General features: G+C 43.2%; 2 protein-coding genes across 3 annotated transcripts in view; one reads left to right on the top strand and one right to left on the bottom strand.

The window, feature by feature from the left end:
• The window catches only part of RNF2 (ring finger protein 2), a 30,338-nt gene extending 15,527 nt beyond the window's left edge, over positions 1-14,811 (bottom strand). The window contains exons 1-2 of one of the 2 annotated variants that reach the window (XM_038414946.2): positions 14,581-14,811; positions 7,240-7,311 (exon numbers count right to left, since the gene is read on the bottom strand). The gene's annotated coding sequence lies outside the window, so the exon portion shown is untranslated. Of the gene's footprint in view, positions 1-5,747; positions 5,769-7,239; positions 7,312-14,580 lie in introns of those variants that run through there. The other variant, XM_038414947.2, reaches the window with a different exon arrangement.
• On the top strand, positions 11,736-13,435 carry LOC122455489. Its single transcript, XM_043490654.1, has 2 exons — positions 11,736-12,417; positions 12,912-13,435. The coding sequence occupies exons 1-2, from the start codon at positions 11,944-11,946 to the stop codon at positions 13,044-13,046; spliced, it is 609 nt and encodes a 202-aa protein (XP_043346589.1). The 5' UTR covers positions 11,736-11,943; the 3' UTR covers positions 13,047-13,435.
• Positions 14,812-21,066: the final 6,255 nt, after the last annotated feature.

The raw sequence follows: 21,066 nt of genomic DNA, 5'->3' as shown, positions 1-21,066 counted from the left end.
AAATACATAAACAATCATAAAACAAAAGCTTAAGTGTGTTTAACTGAAGCTAGAAGCAGATTCCCCTCTCCTTTAAATGGTAGTGCTGGTTCAGCATTTTCACAGAAACAGCAATCCCCAGGTTCCCTGCAGATGCGTTTGCAATTTCTATTTTAAGGAAGAAATGAGAAAAATGGTTCCTATAGGATGAAGAAAAGCCAGAATAAGCACCAAATGCCACTCTCTAACTGAGACATGTGCAATCCCACTCATGTAACTGGAATAATACAAGTGACACCAAAGGTGTTATTCAAAACACCCACATCATGAAAGTCAGTTAAGGTTGCTAAGGGACAGCAACATAAAACAAAACCACAAAACCTAGGAAGTACAGCATAAGAGCTGCACACATCATCCTATCAAATACATATCCAAAAGACATTTAAAACACACATTGTGGTTGAGTAGAATTGACTTGCTAAGGGAATGGACAGTCACTAAAGTTACACGCAGACAACCTTAACTCTTCCCTCTAATGTGAGTGTTCCTATGGGAACAATCTATACGCCCACCTTCTCCTTTCCCCTCAAATCCTTACAGGAGGTTTTCATTCCTAACGAGTTTTAAAAAAATATTGATGCATGAAGTAAGACTAGCTGGGTTTGGGGGCATTTAGAAAGTATGTTTCTAGCTTATTGTTTAAATTATGAGCCCAATTCTCCTCACACCAGTGTAATTTCATTGGGTTCACCAGAATTACTTCTGATTTACAGTGGTGAAAGCATAAGGAGAATCAGCATCAGAAATGGTAAGTGTCAGATAAGCAATATGCCTAAACCACTACTATCACTACTCTAGTTTCTCTCCTTATTTCTTATATTAATTGGGGGAGGGGTATTAAGCCAACTCTCTCTCCAACAATGCATACTTGAAAAAAAGTTGAGCATAAGAGATGAATGAAAATAATTTAAGACTTTGCATTTACGTAGCACTATCCACCCAAGGGTTTCAAAATGCTTCACATGGTCATGAGTTCACAGAAATACAGGTGAAGGAACACCTCCTTTTTCATAAAGGGGGAAGCGGGGGGACAGACACATTTACATGGCTTGCACAACATTGCAGACTGGAGTCAGTGTCAGATTTAGGAGTAGAACCCAAGTCATCTGACTCCCAATCCCTGAGTTTTTAAACCTGTAGACACGTATACTGCAATTATAGCCACTCCGGAGAAAGTCTCACTTTAGCCTTATGCAAACTGTAAAGATCAAAATAACGTAAAAGGAATGCAAAACGATTTCTGGACAGAAAATAGTTAATTACGGGGGGCAGGAAGGGAGGAAGGAACACTCTCCAAAAAGAATGTGGAGTAATCTGGAAAATTATTTTGGGAGAGTGTATGCATAGCTATTCTGAATTCGGAGAATACAGTATGATGCAAAATTACAATTGCAAATATCTGTATTAGAAGAGGAAAAAATGAAGTTTTTTCAGTTCACTTTAAAAAAAAAAACCAAAAAAAATCTAAATGTGCACTTCCAAACCATCCCAACATGTACCCAAGTTGCAGATCCTATTTTTGTATGACTACCAAGTGTATAACAGACAGTAATTACCAGATGAGAAACGTCAACTCCTCTGCTCCTAGGGAGGTTGAACAGGCTTAAGTAACATTTTTGAGGAGGGTGCAGGGGATGGGAAGGAAGAGATAAAAGAAGCAGCACAGTTTACTACTATGCCTGTTCATCTTAATCTTGGCCGTGGTGCTTGGAGCACATCTGTTACTACTGAAAAGGAATCGTCAAAGACTAGCTCTCAGCAAGCCAAGTATTACACCTAAATAATAACTTGGGGTTGGAGAGATGGCAGAAGAATTGGGAAAATAATGAGGGATTTAGGCTGTCAACTCCTGTTTTAGTAGCATAAAAAGCTATTTTCTATGGCACAAGGGATACGTTTCTCTGCATGGATTAGAGAAATAAGACATTCATTTAGTGCCCTAACAGACTACTGAAACTGACACGCTGCTAATAGCTAACTGCAGACTGTAACCTGTAAAATGAACACATACTCAGAATCCAGCCAACCATTTGACTGTAGCGTCAGGGTCCTGAAGATTTATTTAACAGAGCACACATGTAGCCAGCAGCTTGTTCAGACTTCCACCCTCACTACTGATCGTGCTGACGGAGCTGCACTGATGCTGCAGCAATGGTGCAAGTTACTCACAGAATAGGGAAACCTAATGTGAACAGTAAGCTTATTAACATTTATATCACTGTAGTGTCTTGAGACTCAGGCACATCAGGGCTCCATTGTGCTACACACTGTACAAACATAGAAATAAGAATTCCTGTCCTGAAACAGCTTTTCATCTTAAACTTCTAGAGTGCTAAGCTGAGCTGACAACAGACTTTCATAGGTTCATAGATTTTTAAGGTCAGTGTGTTCATTTCTTCTGACCTGCTGTGTAAAACAGGCCACAGAATTTCCTTGAATTAATTCATACTTCAAGTCCAATAGCTGTGGACCACCATACCAAAGCCTAAACAATAGTAATCCTTGCACTGAATGTCATTAAACCTGGGGCTCTCTTGGACTAACAAGGAACACATAGTCCAGAATCAAGAGCCTTCTGTTAGGTATTTCCAGCTGCCTGATATACAAAACTTTAGCTAGGGTCTGTCTGTAAGAGCAATCAAGCTGATCTCAACTGCCAGGGTGGTGAATAAGGAGAGAGGCAACGTCTAGTGTAGCCAAGGCCCAAACCATAAAGGTCTTTGTAGATGACGACCAGCATTTTAAATTGTACCCCAAAATGAAGGTCAGGGCAGATGATGACAGGTTTCAGAGTAGCAGCCGTGTTAGTCTGTATTCGCAAAAAGAAAAGGAGTACTTGTGGCACCTTAGAGACTAACAAATTTATTAGAGCATAAGCTTTCGTGAGCTACAGCTCACTTCATGCATCCGATGAAGTGAGCTGTAGCTCACGAAAGCTTATGCTCTAATAAATTTGTTAGTCTCTAAGGTGCCACAAGTACTCCTTTTCTTTTTAGGGCAGATTATGGTGCACAGGTGTAACTTGCTACATATATGAGACACCACTGAGTAAGCAAGCAGCTATGTTCTGCATAGCTGAGGTGTCTGAGAAGTCTTCATGATTAGATTGCTAGAGATTGAGAATGTTTCAGTAATTCAGTCTGGAGGTGACAGAGGCCTGGCTAATTGAGAGCCATGTCTAAAAGGAAATGCTGTTACCTCTTTGCCAAGAAAAGATGGGTTTTGTTGTTGGAGAAAGACATGGTTTCTGCTGCTACATGGGAATCCAAGAGCACCTGGAGTGCAACTCCAGCTACCCAAACAGGAATTGTAGCACCTCTGTGTGGCTTACAGTAGAGGCAACTGCCACAGCTACAATGGATATTTTCCTAACGGTTCTCCAGACAGGAGGCCCAGGCAGTTTTTTTCTGAAAAGGGTCAGCTAATGAGAACTTCCTCACACTTGTACCTCTCCTCATACACCAAAAACTAGGGAGAGACAAGGCGGTGATTGTTGAGAATCTCTGTGATGGGATGACTTATCGACCCCGAGTTTAGGACTAGTAGTTTCCTATTGGAGAGATACTGGCACCTTTCCCACTCCTGAAGAGAAGGGTTTTTGATCTTTACCAATTATGCCTACTCTCAAACATGGCCTTCAAAATTGGTTTGCACCCTTTCTTATTTTGTGTTTTATTTAAAAAACAGAGGTGGCCAGCTCGTTTTTTTCCATCTTGTTTTTTCACTGAAAATATCAAGAACATTAGCCTGATCTCATCTATTGTGGTTTTGCTGGAAGACTCCCTGGAAAGCTAGAGAACTTCCTCAGATCTTATTTGAAAGGGCTGAGGTATCGAATCTTTTACAAAGATCCTTCTGCCTTTCCTTTCCACCCCTGTTGACCTGAATTGAAAAAAATATGGTTTTGTTTACACTCTGAATAAAAACCTGTTTCCCGTCTCAGTTTTCCCTCTTTTTACTTATGATAAAATCCTACCAAGAAGAGAGAATAAACTAAGGCCTGAATTTCAAGTGCAAAAAAAAAAAAAATTGGGGGAGTGGCATCGGGGTGGTGGGATGGGGGCAGAAGAGAAGCAGTTTATGAAGTGACAGAAAACTGAAAAGTTCCATTAAAGAAAAAAGGGCACCTCCTTTCCTTTGCAAGTCACCTTTGAGCTAGCACCCTCTGAGTTTAAATAGCCTCCCACATGCTTGTTACCACTTTCGTTTTGCTTTTTTAATAAACTCATATGCAATTGTAAATACCATCTCAATAACATCTGGGTACCACAGTGTCACATATAGGCAGGATTTTTCAAGCTAAAATTAACAAAAAGCATGTGCTTTTGACAAAATTGTAAGAAGGGAAGGCTGTGAGCGAGAGAGAGAGAAAGTCAAATTTGAGTAAGCAGATCAATCCTCTCCTTTTCAGAGAAACTAACAACAAGGGATATGATTTACATAGATATCCTTTGACTCCTATCTGCTCGTTACTGATGTCAGAGTCACTAGAACACCTGCAACCATTCGGACTGGCTCAGACTTCAAACTCAGGGCAGTTGTAAGTATAAACTTTTTAAATTACAGAGTATGCTTTGATAGTGGTATTCATGCAACAGCTGACTCCAGTAAACCCAAAATTCAGAAAAAGGGATTAGTAATTTGAGAACAAGTAGTGCTGGAAGCCTGTTTAATTTTCATTTCCTGTCCCCCAATTTGATATGGCATTCATTTCTTTTTTCTATTCATGATCCCAGCACATCTAAACCAACACACAATATTTACTGCTCTTTATGGGCAAAGGAAAAGGAATGCTGCCCCTCCTTTGTACAACATCTCCCACAGAATATCTATAACACAAAACTTGACCACTATCAAATGCTGAAGTTGACAGTAGAATACAAATGAATGTCTGTTTAAATACTATACCACCTGTTAGTGAGATTTGCCTGGTTCCCTCCTCTACATCTTTTATCACATTCCATAAAAGGCAGACGGGGCGGGGGAGAAGGGCGGGGGGAACCTGTTATGAGATGACAATCATTTTGGTAGACTTTAGGTCCAGAAGGGTCCATCATGGTCATCTAGTCTGTTCTTCTGTACCTTGCAGGCCAGAGAACCTCACCCACATACTCCTGTAATAGGCCCATAAGCTCTGGCTGAGTTACTGAAGTCTCCAAATCTTGATTTGAAGACGTAAAGTTATTGAGAATCCATCGTTTACTCTAGTTCAAACCAGCAAGTGACCCATGCTACACGCTGCAGAGGAAGGCAAAAAAACCCTGAGTTTCTGTGAATCTGATCTGGGGGAATATTCCTTCCTGACCCCTAATAAAGCTATTTTTGTTAGAACCTGAGCACATGGACAAAACCCACCAGACAGACACCTGCAAAAGAATCGTAACTAGTAATTCAGAGCCCTCCCCCTCTAGAGTCCCATCTATAGCCTATTATCTAATCTATTAGAGATTCCTTGAACATATATGCCAGTTTAGAATATTTCTGAGCATTTTGCCAACATTTCCTTGCATCACTACAGCACTTATTTCAAAAGAAGGTTGCTGTTATTTTAAAGGACCTTCAGAAATGCTCTCAGTTCTAGCTGGATAAAGTTTGGTTATGGAATACAAGAGAACCAAATTTATCCAGCTAGAACCTAAAGAGCAACCTACAGACTAAGCAAACAACGCTATATCACTTTACATTTTGGAAGTTTTATCTGCACATACATATGCGTGAGTGGAGTTATTACTTCTACTATTCGCAGCTCATTTTCTGTAGAAATTCTCCACTCCCTCCAACCAGAGTAAGATTCCTGCTTGCCAATGCCAAGCACATTTTCCAAGCCCTGCAGTGAAGTACACTTAGGTAAATAAATAACCCTTTCAAAAAGGAGGTGATTAATCATAATAATTATTATTATTTATTACATAAAAACAAAAAGCAGCATTAAAATACAAACCAGCAATTGTTTATTCAGAACAAAAATTAAAATTAGATATTTGAATGTTCAAATAAAGCAGAGAAAAGTAGCCCTTCTTTTGGGAAAATGAGTGAGTTTTCAATATAGCTTTATTTTTAAAAATTGGGAGAATCTTCCATTAAAAGCAGTATCTGAGTCTACTTGCTCTGGAAGCTTAATAGGAATAAGCTTTAATTAACAAGACAATTTATTTCATTTTAGTCTCTTGGACTGATACTGCAGTTTCATTCCATTAGAGATAGAGTATAAGTTTGGATACAATAAGACTGTCTTTCACCCAAACCTATATCCAATTCAAAATAGTCAGATAATTAGTTCCTGGCTAGGACTAGAGTTAAAATTGCTAAAATACTGCACCCCATCCCCCAAAAAAGGTTTCAAACAAACAAAGGTTGTTCTCATTCCATTTTAGCCCAGATGCATCAGAAATTTTATGAGAGAATTTGTTCTCATGGGATTGGCAGACCAATTATTATTTTACATGCAGTTGATGGATTTTTGCAGTGTGGTACTGTTTATCTGACACAAGAGGAGATTTCAGATAATATTTCAGATATTCAGATAATAGTTGTTCTACAGTGCTTTCCTTCCAGGATTGCAGCATAGTGTTGGGAGGTACTGCTTCAAATAACTGGAGTCCCAGACCGCGAGTCAGGGGACCAGGGTTCTGGTCCTGTTTCTGCCACTAACTTTTTCTGTGATCTTGGCAAGGTCCTTCACATCTTTGTGCCTCCATTCCCACAACCTTTGTATGTCTTGTCTGTTTAGATCAGGGGTCAGCAACCTTTCAGAAGTGGTGTGCTGAGTCTTCATTTATTCACGCTAATTTAAAGGTTTTGTGTGCCAGTAATACATTTTAACGTTTTTAGAAGGTCTCTTTCTATAAGTCTACAATATATAACTGAACTATTGTTGTATGTAAAGTAAATAAGGTTTTAAAATGTTTAGAAACTTCATTTAAAATTAAATTAAAATGCAGAGCCCCCCAGACCGGTGGCCAGGACCCAAGCAGTGTAAAGTGCCACTGAAAATCAGCTCGTGTGCCACCCTTGGCACATGTGCCATAGGTTGCCTACCCCTGGTTTAGATAGTTAACTCTTTGGAGCACAATTTTGCTATGTTTGTATTTTGCCTACCACAATGAGATCCTGATCTCAGTGGGGGGACCTGTCACTTTTTAATACAAGTTAATAGAGCCCAACAGACTGAGGGGAAAAAACAAACAAACTAAAGCTTACTTTATTCAGTAGGTCAGCTTCTCTCTTCCAGTACCAGAATTTGATGTCATATAAAGTGCGGTGAATCAAGTTCTACTGAATCAAAGAAAATTGAGTTTTAGCATTAAAAAAAGTCAGCAAAGAGAAGTACAGACCAAGTTTCAAATAGGTCCCAAAAACTTTCTTTCCAATCTGGATCAACTGAAAACCTTTCACATAAAGTAACCCCAACTGTCAAAGTTCTCATTTAGCACTATGATTAAACAAACATGCACTATTAGAGCTTGTCTTCACTACAAAGTTTTACTGTGTTTGTAAATTGCATTCAGAACCACGTTAGCTAAGATGTTTGGTCATACTTAGCTGACAAAGTGATGAGTATGTTAGTCAGCATAGACTAGTACTAATCATGTAAACTAATATGATTCTTCACAATCGTGTTCCAACACAGTAACATTGTGTAGTCCAGATCACCCCTCAGCTGCAAGATTTCAGGCTCCAGTCTCTCAAACTAGAGCAACTAGATAGCAATATAAATGATCTGACACCCATCCTAACATTTTATTAAAAAGACTCCCAGGGATTGGAGATGTGGAATCATATTCTGAGACACCAACATTAAACCATGATTATGACAGCTACGAAAGTTGGAGGAAAAAGAAAAAGGAGTACGTGTGGCACCTTAGAGACTAACAAATTTATTAGAGCATAAGCTTTCGTGAGCTACAGCTCACTTCATCGGATCCAACAAATAAATTTGTTAGTCTCTAAAGTGCCACAAGTACTCCTTTTCCTTTTATGGCTACAGACTAACACGGCTGCTACTCTGAAAGTTGGAGGAGAAACTATTTGATAGAACAGATGGAATGAATAAGAGTCTGTCTGGGCAAAAATCACACTAGGGAAGAAAGCTACAAGAGCATTCCCTGGGATAGTGCTTGGGGTGTCCAATCTAGACATGGATAGAGACCTCTTCAATGTTTTTAATGAAGTAAATACCAATAGGAATTGTGTGATCATGGGAGAGTAACTTCCCAGATATAGACTGGAGGACAAGTGCTAGTAATAATAAACAGGGCTCAAATTTTCCTGGATGCGATCGCTGATGGAGTCCTTCACCAAGTAGTTGCTGAACCAACAAGACGGGATGCCATTTTAGATTTGGTTTTACTGAATAGTGAGGACCTCATAGAAGAAGTGGTTGTAGGAAACAACCTTGGTTCGAGTGATTATGAGCTAATTCAGTTCAAACTAAATGGAAGGATAAACAAAAATAGATCTGGGACTAGGGTTTTGGATTTCAAAAGAGCTAATTTAAAAAAATTATGGAAATTAGTTAGGGACGTGGATTGGACTGAAGAACCTGTAGATCTAAAGGCGGAGGAGGCCTGGAATTACTTAAAGTCAAAGTTGCAGAAACTATCAGAAGCCTGCATCCCAAGAAAAAGGAAAAAATTCATAGGCGGGAGTTGTAGACCAAGCTGGATGAGCAAGCACCTTAGAGAGGTGATTTAGAAAAAGCAGAAAGCCTACAAGGAGCGGAAGATAGGAGAGATTGACAAGGAAAGCTACCTTATTGAGGTCAGAACATGTAGGGATAAAGTAGAAAGGCCAAAAGCCATGTAGAGTTGGATTTTGCAAAGGGAATTAAAACCAACAGTAAAACGTTCTATAGCCATATAAAGAAGAAAACAAAAAGAAGAAGTGGGACCGCTAAACACTGAGGATGGAGTGGAGGTTAAGGATAATCTAGGCATGGCCCAATATCTAAACAAATACTTTGCCTCAGTGTTTAATGAGGCTAATGAGGAGCTTAGGGATAATGGCAGGACGACAAATGGGAAAGAGGATATGGAGGTAGCTATTATCATATCCAAGGTAGAAGCCAAAACTTGAACAGTTTAATGGGACTAAATCAGGAGGCCCAGATAATCTTCATCCAAGAATATTAAAGGAATTGGCACATGAAATTGCAAGCCCATTAGCAAAAAAATTTAAGGAATCTGTAAACTCAGGGGTTGTACCATATGACTGGAGAATTGCTAACACAGTTGCTATTTTTAAGAAAGGAAAAAAAGTGATCCGGGTAACTACAGGCCTGTTAGTTTGACATCTGTAATATGCAAGATCTTGGAAAAAAATGTTGAAGGAGAAAGTAGTTAAGGACATTGAGGTCAACAGTAATTGGGACAAAATACAACATGGTTTTACAAAAGGTAGATCATGTCAAACCAACCTGATCTCCTTCTTTGAGAAGGTAACAGATTTTTTTAGACAAAGAAAACACAATGGATCTAATTTATCTCAATTTCAGTAAGGCATTTGATATGGTTCCACATGAGGAATTATTAGCTAAATTGGAAAAGATCGGGATCAATATGAAAACTGAAAAGTGGATAAGGAACTGGTCAAAGGAGAGACTACAATGGGTCACACTGAAAGGTGAACTTTCAGGCTGGAAGGAGGTTACTAGTGGAGTTCCTCAGGGATCGGTTTTGGGACCAATCTTTTTATTGCTGACATTGGCACAAAAAGCGGGAATGTGCTAATAAAGTTTGCGGATGACACAAAGCTGGGAGGTACTGCCAATACAGAGAATGACTGGGATATCATACAGGAAGATCTGGATGACCTTGTAAACTGGAATAATAGTAATAGGATGAAATTTAATAGTGGAAAGTGCAAGGTTATGCATTTAGGAATTAACAACAAGAATTTTTGTTATAAACTGGGGATGCATCACTTAGAAGTAACAGAGAAGGAGAAGGACCTTGGAGTATTGGTTGATCACAGGATGACTATGAGCTGCCAATGTGATATGGCCGTGAAAAAAGCTAATGCAGTCTTGGGATGCATCAGGAGAGGTATTTCCAATAGAGACAAGAAGGTATGAGTACCGTTATACAAGGCACTGGTGAGACCTCATCTGGAATATTATGTGCAAATCTGGTCTCCCCCATGTTTAAGAAAGATGAATTCAAACTGGAACAGGCACAGAGAAGAGCTACTAGGATGATCCGAGGAATGGAAAACCTGTCTTATGAAAGGAGACTCCAAGAGCTTGGCTTGTTTAGCCTAACCAAAAGAAGGCTGAGGGGAGATACGATTGCTCTCTATAAATATATCAGAGGAATAAATACCACAGAGGGAGAAGAATTATTTAAGCTCACTACCAATGTGTACACAAGAACAAGTGGATATAAACTGGGCATCAGGAAGTTTAGACTTGAAATTAGACAAAGATTTTTAACCATCAGAGGAGCGAAGTTCTGGAACTGCCTTCCAAGGGAAGCAGTGGGGGCAAAAGACATATCTGGCTTCAAGACTAAGCTTCATAAGTTTATAGAAGGGATGATATGATGGGATAGCCTAATTTTAGCAATTAATTGATCTTCAACTATTAGCAGTAGATATGCCCAATGGCCTGTGATGGGATGTCAGATAGGGTGGGATCTGAGTTACTACAGAGAATTCTTTCCTGGGTGTCTGGCTGGTGAGTCCTGCCCACATGCTCAGGGTTTAGCTGATCGCCGTATTTGGGGTCAGGAAGGAATTTTCCTCCAGGGCAGTTTGGCAGAGGCCCTGGGGGTTTTGTGCCTTCCTCTATAGCGTGGGGCATGGGTCACTTGCTGGAGAATTCTCTGCCCCTTGAAGTCTTTAAACCACGATTTGAGGACTTCAATAGCTAAGACATAGGTTAGAGGTTTGTTACAGGAGTGGGTGGGTGAGATTCTGTGGCCTGCATTGTGCAGATGGTCTGACTAGAACATCATAATGGTCCCTTCTGACCTTAAACCCCTATGTTTAAGGTCAAAATTGTATGATTCTGAGAGACACATGCACTAGAGAAGTTGCTGCTGATAGACACAGCAACAGAAATTCAGAACTCCATCAGTGTCCAAATACAAAACTTCTGTTGAATACACATTGTGTATGATGTGCAGTATTCCATGTGACAGGTTGGGATTCTATGGTCAGCCATGGTGACCAAACTTCACTGGAACGTTTTGACTTCTAACATGTAACTTTAAACCAATACACTTATCAGCGCTATGAACAAACTACTCTAAGTGCAATAAATTCTTTGTCATCCTTTACAAATATTCCTCTTAACACAGGAGACCATCCCAGCAGCTTTGTCAACATTAGTAATTTTTTTTTTTTTAGAAGCTCTCCTCAGCACACTTCTAGCAGTACTGTTTCACTGTTGGTGGCATTGCTCAGAGCGCTAATGCAGAGAAGGCCTTTACCTTAGGCCTGGTCTACAGTACGCGCTTATTTCGGAATTAGCTGAGTTAATTCGAAATAAAACTGATTCCGTCTACACAACCAAACCGTTTTTTTCGATTTAAAGGGCTCTTTAATCCGATTTCTGTAGCCCACCTCGGCAAGTGGAGTAGCGCTAAAATCGAGATTGCAGTTCTGGGCTACAGGTACTGTGGACGCAATTCGATGTTATTGGCCTCCGGGAACTATCCCAGAATGCTCCCTTGGGACTGCTCTGAACAACTCTCAACTCCGATACACTAGCCAGGTAGGCAGTAAAAGCCCCAGGAACTTTTGAATTTCATTTCCCGTTTGGTCACCATCAGCACAGTCCACCATCACAGGTGACCATGAAGAGTCCACCATCACAAGAAACCACACAGTCCTGGATTCGCAGACAAACTCCAGCACGGTCCAAACAGGAGGTAACCCTTTGCATGTTGAGAAGGCGAATCTGTTATGGCAGAAGTACGTTCCAAGAAAAGAAACGCAAATACGTACACTAAAGTCTCCAGGCCCATGACAGAAAGAGGCTACTCCAGGGACACAGAGCAGTGTTGTACAAAAAAATCAAGGAGCTCGGGCAAACGTACCAAAAAGCCAGGGAGGCGAACAGGAGCTCTGGGTCACAGCCCCATACATGCCGCTTCTACCGTGAACTGCATGCAATTATGGGGGGAGGGGGTGACGCCACCACCACCCCACCACTGTCCGTGCATACCTGCAAAGGGGAAGTTGTACGGAGCGAGGAGGATGAGTTATTGGAGGACGAAGAGCAGGAGGAGGAGGAGGAGGACGACGACAGTGCACAGGCGGCAAGCGGGGAAATCCGTTTTCCCCCCTAGCCAGGAACTATTCTTAATGCTGGACCCAATAGCCTCCCCCGACTCCAATGCGGGCTCCCGGACCATGACACTGGAGAAGGCACTTCTGGTGAGCGAGAGCCTGATCAGAGCCACACAGCGTGGGGAAATCCAGCCACGCTGGGCTGTTCGTGTTTAGTTTAAAGGGCTCATCCCTGCTCAGAGCCACACGGTGGGTGTGGGGGGGGGGTGTTGTGTGAAGCAATCATCCCAGAGAGCCTGCAGGCCCTCCTTTTATATGGCAAACCCACCAGGCATTGCTTACTATGGAAAAGGGGGTCTGGCAGTTTGAAAGCATTAAAATGAATGCAGAAGAAGCAGAACCGCACGTGCCGCTAGGGCTTACCATGTCTGCCTGCAAGCCGAATTCTGTTGCCCAGCCACGTGTGATGGCTTACTCACACCAAAGTGGCACCCACTTCAGTATAAGAGGCAAAATGAGACCTTGAACAGAAAGAACATGTGCTGTGTACTATGAATCTCCTGCTTCACTGAGAAAGTGTCCCCTTTGTTCTCTAAAACGTACCTTTTAAAATACTATCCTCCCTTTTTCTCTTCCCACAGGTGCAAATGTTTCAACACGGCCCCTATCTACTCCGTTCCAGAGGCTGGTCCAGATTAGAAGGTGGAAAAAACAAACTCGGGACGACATGTTCGCCGAACTCATGCAGTCCTCCTGCACTGATAGGGACCAGCTGAATGCATGGAGGCAAACGATTGCAGAGTCCCGTAAAACATTAAATGCACATGAAGAGAGGAGGGACGCACGCGATGAGAGCAGGCAGGATGCTATGGTCAAGCTCACGGGGGAGCAAACGGACATGCTCCACTGTATGGTGGATCTAATGCAGGAAAGGCAACAAGACCACAGACTGCCGCTGCAGCCCCTGTATAAACTGTCCTCCCTCTCCCGCAAGTTCCATAGCCTCCTCACCCAGACTCCCAAGAACACGGGTGGGAGAGGCTACGGGGACCCAAACACTGAACCCCAGAGCATTGCACAAGCTAGCAGAAAGCTGGCATATCCGAAATTTTGATTTGGTTTCTGGACTTGTCCTTCCCTCCTCCTCCACCCCGCTCCCCCAATACCCCGCCTCCCCCGGTCTACCATCTGATTTCTCTCAATGTGTTGAGAGAACAAATAAAGAACGGGTTTTAAATAATTGTGACTTTATTTCCTTTCATATATATATAGGGGGTGGGTAACTTTAAGAGAAACAAACAACTGTCACACCGTACCCTAGCCACTCACAAAACTGGCTTTCAAAGCTTCTCTGATATGCAGCGTGCCCTGATGCGCTCTTCTAATTGCCCTTTTGTCTGGCTGTGTGAAATTGGCCACCAGGCGAGTTGCCTCAACTTCTCACCCTGCCATAAATGTCTCCCCCTTACTCTCACAGATATTGTGGAGCACTCAACAAGCAGCAATTACAATTGGAATATTGGTTGTGCTGAGATCTAACCGAGTCAGTAAACTGTACCAGCCAGCTTTCAAATGTCCAAAAGCACATTCTACCACCATTCTGCACTTGCTCAGCCTACAGTTGAACTGCTCCTTACTACTGTCCAGGGTGCCTGTGTACAGCTTCATAAGCCATGGCATTAAGGGGTAGGCTGGGTCCCCAAGGATAACTATAGGCATTTTTAACATCCCCAACCAGTAATTTTCTGGTCTGGGAAGCAAGTCCCTTCCTGCAGCTGTTCAAACAGACCAGAGTTCCTGAAGATGCAAGCGTCATGCACCTTTCCCAGCCATCCCACATTGATGTTGGTGAATTGTCCCTTGTGATCCACCAGCTTGCAGCACCATAGAAAAGTACCCCTTGCAGTTTATGTACTGGCCGCCCCGTTTTGGAGCCAAGATAGGGGTATGCGTTCCGTTTATCGCCCCGCCGCAGTTAGGGAACCCCAGCGCATTAAAGCCATCCACAATGGTCTGCACATTTCCCAAAGTCACTACCCTTGATAGCAGCTGGTCAATGATTGCATTGGCTACTTGCAGAACAGCAGCCCCCACGGTAGATTTTCCCACTCCAAACTGATTCCCAACTGACCAGTAACTGTTGGGCGTTGTAAGCTTCCCACAGGGCTATGGCCACTCGCTTCTCAACTGTGAGGGCCGCTCTCATTTTGGTGTCTTTGCGCTTCAGGGCAGGGACAGCAAGTCACAAAGTTCCAGGAAAGTGGCTCTACGCATACGAAAGTTTTGCAGCCACTGGGAATCATCCCATACCTGAAAAGCTATGCGGTCCCACCAGTCTGTGCTAGTTTCCCAGGCCCAGAATTGGCATTCCACAGCATGAACCTGGCCCAACGCAACCACGGTCTCCCAATCGCCACATGCCGGGCTTCTAGGAACGTCCGTGTCCAAGTCCTCATCACTATCGTAATCACGCTGTCATCGCTTCCTTGCCCGGTTTTGCAGGTACTGCACATACTGCTGGATAATGCACAAAGTATTTGCAATGGTCAAAACTGCAGCAGAGATCTGAGCGGGCTCCATGCTTGCCGCGCTATGGCGCCTGCACGGGTAATCCTGGAAAAAGGGCACAAAACGTAGGACAGCAGAGTGACAGCAGAAGAGGTGCTGTTCGGTTCATGATAGCCGAAAAAAGGCGGGAAATGGTTGTCTTCTGTAGCTTTCACGGAGATGGGAGCCCAGGATAGACAACATGGAGAAGCTCAGTAGCGTGGCAAGAGCAGAGTTGGAGGCGAAAGTTGTGCTGCTCGTTCACGATGGCCGAGCAGAGTTGGCAGCGGAAGCAGTCGATGAGGAAGAGAAAGAGTAGATATTTATAGAGATTACATAGAAAGACTAGAGAAAATGCGAGGTGGATTCATAGTAGCAGGAGAGCAGCAGTGCACCATCTGCTGAAAGCAATTTGGTGTCTATGCGCCAAAAAGCCACGAAACGATGGTCTGCCATAGCTTTCACAGCAGGAGGGGCGACTGACTATGGCCAGAAAATTTTTAAATGGCTACGGCAGAGGTGGCCAACCTGAGCCTGAGAGGGAGCCAGAATTTACCGATGTAAATTACTAGAGAGCCACAGTAATACATCAGCAGCCCCTCATCAGTTCCCCCCAATCTGCTCCCAGCGCCTCCCACCCACTAGCAGCCCCGCCAATCAGCGCCTCCCTCCCCCACCTCCCGATCAGCTGTTTGGTGACGTGCAGGAGGCTCAGGGGGAGCAGAGGAGTGAGGGCACGGCAAACTCAGGGGATGAGATGGGAAAGGATGGAGTGGGGGCAGGGCCTGTGGCAGAGCCAGGGGGTTGAGCAGTGAGCACCCCCCAGCACATTGGAAAGTTGGCGCCTGTAGCTCCAGCCCCTGAGTCGGTGACTATATTAACTTCTGAAGAGCCACATGTGGCTCCGGAGCTACAGGTTGGCCACACCTAAGCTAAGGGGTTAGCTAGCTATGGATGCAACCTGCACTTGGGTGCACTGCCCAAAAAGGTCAAGGGTTTGCAATGGCAACTGGCTGCAGCATCTAATATTTGCTTAGTGCCATTCATACAACTCTATTTCCCTAAAAAGTGATTTGTTAAAAGGTGCAGAATCCTGAAAAGAGCATTCTTTCCCCATCCGTCGACATGCATTCACATACAACCCTGGCTACATTAGGAAGTTTGTGTTGAAAATGGTTAGGAGTGGGTTTCCTTTAACCAGACAAGACAAAAGAAAGTAATGGTATAGAAAACATTCTAAGAAAGCATTTTGCAGATTAGAGTGATAGCTATCTTTATGACAAAGCGGTCATATAATTCAACCAATGGACTCAGCAGGGACACAGCATTTGGACCGTAAAGACCAAAACACACTTTTCAGAAGTTAAACGTACACATTGTACATCTCTATAGTTTTTCCCATCAAATATACAGTCATACAATGTGTTCAAATAAGACTATATTCTTAGAAAAAGTAATTTGTGGAATTATCAGTTGCGGAGTGATTTACAAAGAGCTAGGCATCTTATTTCTTTCATGAAGTTTAGTGACATTTATTTCACCACTTTAAACTACACAAATATAACCTATCAAAATATACATTTTTAATAGCACCTTTCCCATTCTCTCTCTCTCTCTCTCTCTCTCTCTCTCTCTCTCTCTCTCTCTCACACACACACACACACTAATTCTTCCATTGGTTTAATAACAAGACGACAAACGAAATCCTGTGTATGTACATACATACATACATACACACACATACATACACACACACACACACACACACACACACACACACACACACACACCCCCACACCCACCAACCCACCCCTTAGGTCATCTCATTAACAATAGCCATCCTAGAAAAGCATATAGGCCGGGGTGGGCAAACTTTTTGGCCTGAGGGCCACATCTGGGAATAGAAATTGTATGGTGGACCATGAATGCTCAGAAAATTGGGGTTGGGGTGCGGGAGGGAATGAGGGCTCTGGTTGAGGGTGCAAGCTCTGGGGCGGGGCCAGAAATGAGGAGTTCAGGGTGCCGGAGGAGACTCCAGGCTGGGGAATAGGAGTGCGGGGGGGGGGGGGTGAGGGCTGGGGATGAGGAATTTGGGTTGTACGTGAGGTCTCTGGGCTGAGACCGAGGGATTCAGGGGCGGGAGGGGGATCAGGGCTGGGGCTGCAGGCTCTGGGATGGGGCTGGGAATGAGGGGTTTGGGGTACAGGAAGGTGCTCCCGGCTGGGATTGAGGGGTTCTGAGGGTGGGAGGGACATCAGGGCTGGGGCAGGAGTGTGGGGAGAGGCTCAGGGGTGCCGGTTCTGGGAGGCACTTACCTCAAGTAGCTCCCAGAAGCAGCGGCATGTCCCTTCTCCGGCTCCTACACAGAGGTGCGGCCAGACAGCTCTACCTACTGCCCTATCCACAGGCACTGCCTCTGCAGCTCACATTGGAGCACCAGAGGGGGCCCAGGCCACAGCTTCCGGGAGCCACGTGGTGCAGCCCTCTACCCTGCTCGCCAGCTGGAGCCTCAGAGCAGGGCAAGCCCCAGACCCCACTCCCAGCAGGAGCTCGAGGACAGGCTTAAAACAGTTGGCGAGATGGATCCGGCCCATAAGCCATACTTGACCCACCCCGATATAGGCTGTTTTGCAACTGCGTTCCAATACCCTTTAACTTCAACTGTTATTTTACTGTTCAAAAATTCAAAAAGTAGCTAATCTTATGAAAGGCACTTCAAGATTACATACAAAACATATTTTTACCATAGAAACAGCTTTTAGTCATTATCTCTGCATCAGCAGAACACCTCAAAACTACATCTAGAATATAATTTATGAAGACATTAGAAAGAGAAGGTTTCAGAGTAGCAGCCATGTTGGTCTGTATCCGCAAAAAGAAAAGGAATACTTGTGGCACCTTAGAGACTAACAAATTTATTTGAGCATAAGCTTTCGTGAGCTACAGCTTACTGCATCCGATGAAGTGAGCTGTAGCTCACGAAAGCTTATGCTCAAATAAATTTGTTAGTCTCTAAGGTGCCACAAGTACTCCTTTTCTTTTTTATTAGAAAGAGAAGACTCCATCATTTAATTATTGTCCTAGTAACAGAAGTATGGTTCTTAATGCATGCTTATGATTCTTGAAGATATGATTCGTAATTAGTAACAGTTATGTAAAGTCATTGTTTAAAATAACTGTGTATAAATTAACTGGTGGGATATGTTCAAGAAGACTAAGATCTGTAAAATGCAATCAAAGCTAATTTAAAAAGGCTATTAATGCACCAACTCAATATATAACCTCTGAAGTTGAAACTTCAAATAGAAGTTAGATGCCTCAAGAGAAGTCCCAAACAATGGTTGAGCACTTTCATATGTTTTCCATTCTCAAAGACCTTTGGAAACAAATTAATCTTTGCATTATCCCTGCAAAGCAGGGTAGATACAGGGCTAGCGGCACAGTTGGGAACCACCAGACATCTACTAGTTAGATGCCAACGCGAGAGGCAAGTGGGGGCTGGCTCGCCAGTAAATCCATGGGCAAGGTCATGCTGATGGGCAATGGGAAGGTGGTGGGATTCTTACCAAGGTGCTGTCCTTAGACTTTACTTGTGGGCCCGCCATCTTATAGACCAGGCCCCTTGCTAGCAAGTGCTTTGATGAACTTAGTCACCTTCCCCACCCCACCCCACCATGTTGGATCATATTAAAAGAAGTTCTGTATTAAAATCACAAATGAGTTTTATTTCCTATAGTTTAAATTCCAAGGTATTACTAATTAAGAGGTTTCTTGGTTTTTGGTACTGTTTCTCTTCCTCTATGTGTGAGGCTTGCAAGCTGCTAATTGTGTTAGTATATTCTAAGAGAGTCTGTTCTTAAAGCAATTCTTTGCAACAAACTACTCACACACCCACACCCACACCCACAAGGAGAGAGAGAGATTGATTGACTCAAAGCAATACTCTGGAACAACAGAAGCAGCACCCAGAGACTCCCCACCCTTTTGTTGTATTCATCTTGCTTTGTTACCAATTATGATTAAAATAGAGATAGAGGATGTATGTGGATGGATGCTTGGTATGGATAATAACTGAATGATCAGGGAGGTGCCAGCCTTACAATCCAGTGTCCATCGGCTGAAGGCGGCGTCAAGTGGAAATAACCAGAGGACCCCGGGAGGGCAGACTGGAATCCACCCAACAGCCTCAAGAATGGGAGAACCAAAGAACAAGATAACATCTGGCAGCACGGAGCTGTCAGGAATGTGCCATCTGCTGATTGATTCAGCAACAGCATGATGAAGCAATTCCCATAGACTGGCATAGGAAGAAATTCCTATAAAAATGGACTCTAGAAAGTGAGAACTTTGGGGACTGATTCTGCAAACCAACTTCCAAGAGCATCAGATGAGCATCTGACAAGGCCCTGCTCCCTCCTCATCTGGCCAGTGGCTTGGCATGAGCAACTCTAAGGCTGGTAACTATGATAACAACCTTGCAGAACCTGTGTGTGTGTGTGTGTGTGTGTGTGTGTGAGAGTGAGAGAGAATATAAATATGAAACTGAAAGGAATGTTATAGCTATAACTGCTTACTATGATTCTTTTTGTATTCACAATAAATTGGTATTTTGCCTTTTCCCCTTCAATAAGATCCTGCTGGTTTTTATTTTATTGGTATAACAACCAGAAATACAGTATATACAATTATAGAAAAGAAGGAGAAGGCGCTTTCTCTCATTGTTTCTTCCATCTTCACCCCAGAGCCTCCTGGCTACTGCGAAGAAAGGTATCTGCTCATCTTCTATTCCCCAAACCAAGCCTCCCGGCTGCTCAGGAAGCAGTGGGAGTCCACAGGGAGTGGTTGCTTAAATAACTCTGTTGCTGAGGCCCATATATTTCCCAAGACAGCAGACAGACTGAAAGAGAGATGATCGTTTCACTGTTGCCCACAGGAGTTTCCATTAGCAGCAATGGGACCAGGAATGACACCACGGAGTACCAAGGGGTAGTGGGTGCCTCCCACCACGAAAATATTTCCCACTACCCCACCACATCAGAGTAGTGGAATAGAAGCAGAGGCATTTTGTTCCCTTATTATAGTGTGTGAGCTGTGACTTTGATAGTGATTAGTGAAATACAAGCAGTGATTACTTCAGAGAGCAGGGAGATTCCTGCTGAAATGATCAGCATACAGGGGATACACCAGCGTAACCAAGGCCAGGTCTATACTATAAACTGACATTGGTATAACTACGTGGCTCAGAGGGTGTGAAAAATCCACCTCTGAGCAACACAGTTATACTGACATAAACCCCAGTGTTTATATCAGGACCCAGAGAAGGCTGATCATAAACAGGCCAGACCCCCAGCTGCTGGGCTAGGGCCAGGAAAGCCTATGTGCGGGGGGGGGAAGGAAAGAGGTTCAGTGCATGAATCCTTTCCTTTTCCAGGCACTCTCCCCCTGCAGGCTTGGACTATGGGCTGGCACTGCTGCCCTCTTTGCCTCTCCTATCTCAACTTCTTCCAGCTGTGTGGACTAAGGCAGGAAGAAGAAGCTAGCATGGGAGGTCTAGCCTAGACTAGTCTAAAACAGTGGCCTGTAAGAGGGATCTAGCCTGGGCTCCCACCTGCGAGGCCTCCATTTCTGAACAGAAGTAGCTTTAAAGAAAAAAAAAAATGTTTCTTAAATGCCAAGCAAATGATCACTGACAATTTCAGAACTTTTCAGCAAACAAAATGCATCAAAGAAAAGCAAATTGTCTGAAATTTGCCAAGACATACCCTCAACTTCAAGACTAAGCCTAATACTGGGTAAAGATCGGTAGAAGAGTCCTCTACCAGTATTACCTCCAAACTATGTACCTTAGATAATGACGAAGACTGTATCATAGAAAAATGGAAAGTGGAACATTCAGCATCAGATTCTTCATTAGAATAAAAAGAGGTGGAAGGAAATGACTGAGCGATACGGTACCATGAATGGAAACTGGAAAAGAACCCACGTGGTAATAAAGTAAGCCCAGGAAATAAGATTCCACCGGAACCAAGTGACACTGTGCAAATTGTATCTGAAGGTCCAAAACAACCACAGTTGGATCTTCTCTTCAAATGAAACAAGAATGAGTGGCGAAGTTTCAAAATAGTTTAAATCCATGGGTCAAATACAGTGAAATAATAAATGCAGCTTACTCCTTCCCATGCAGACTTCTTTCATCACCTATTGCTGTACAAAAACCTGTGTTTATTGGTAATGGCTTCAGAAATTGGA

This window comes from Dermochelys coriacea, chromosome 8 (assembly GCF_009764565.3).
Source record: "Dermochelys coriacea isolate rDerCor1 chromosome 8, rDerCor1.pri.v4, whole genome shotgun sequence".
Lineage (NCBI taxonomy): Eukaryota > Metazoa > Chordata > Testudines > Dermochelyidae > Dermochelys > Dermochelys coriacea.
Note: the sequence above shows the minus strand (reverse complement) of the source record. Positions and strands in the feature narration are given on the sequence as shown.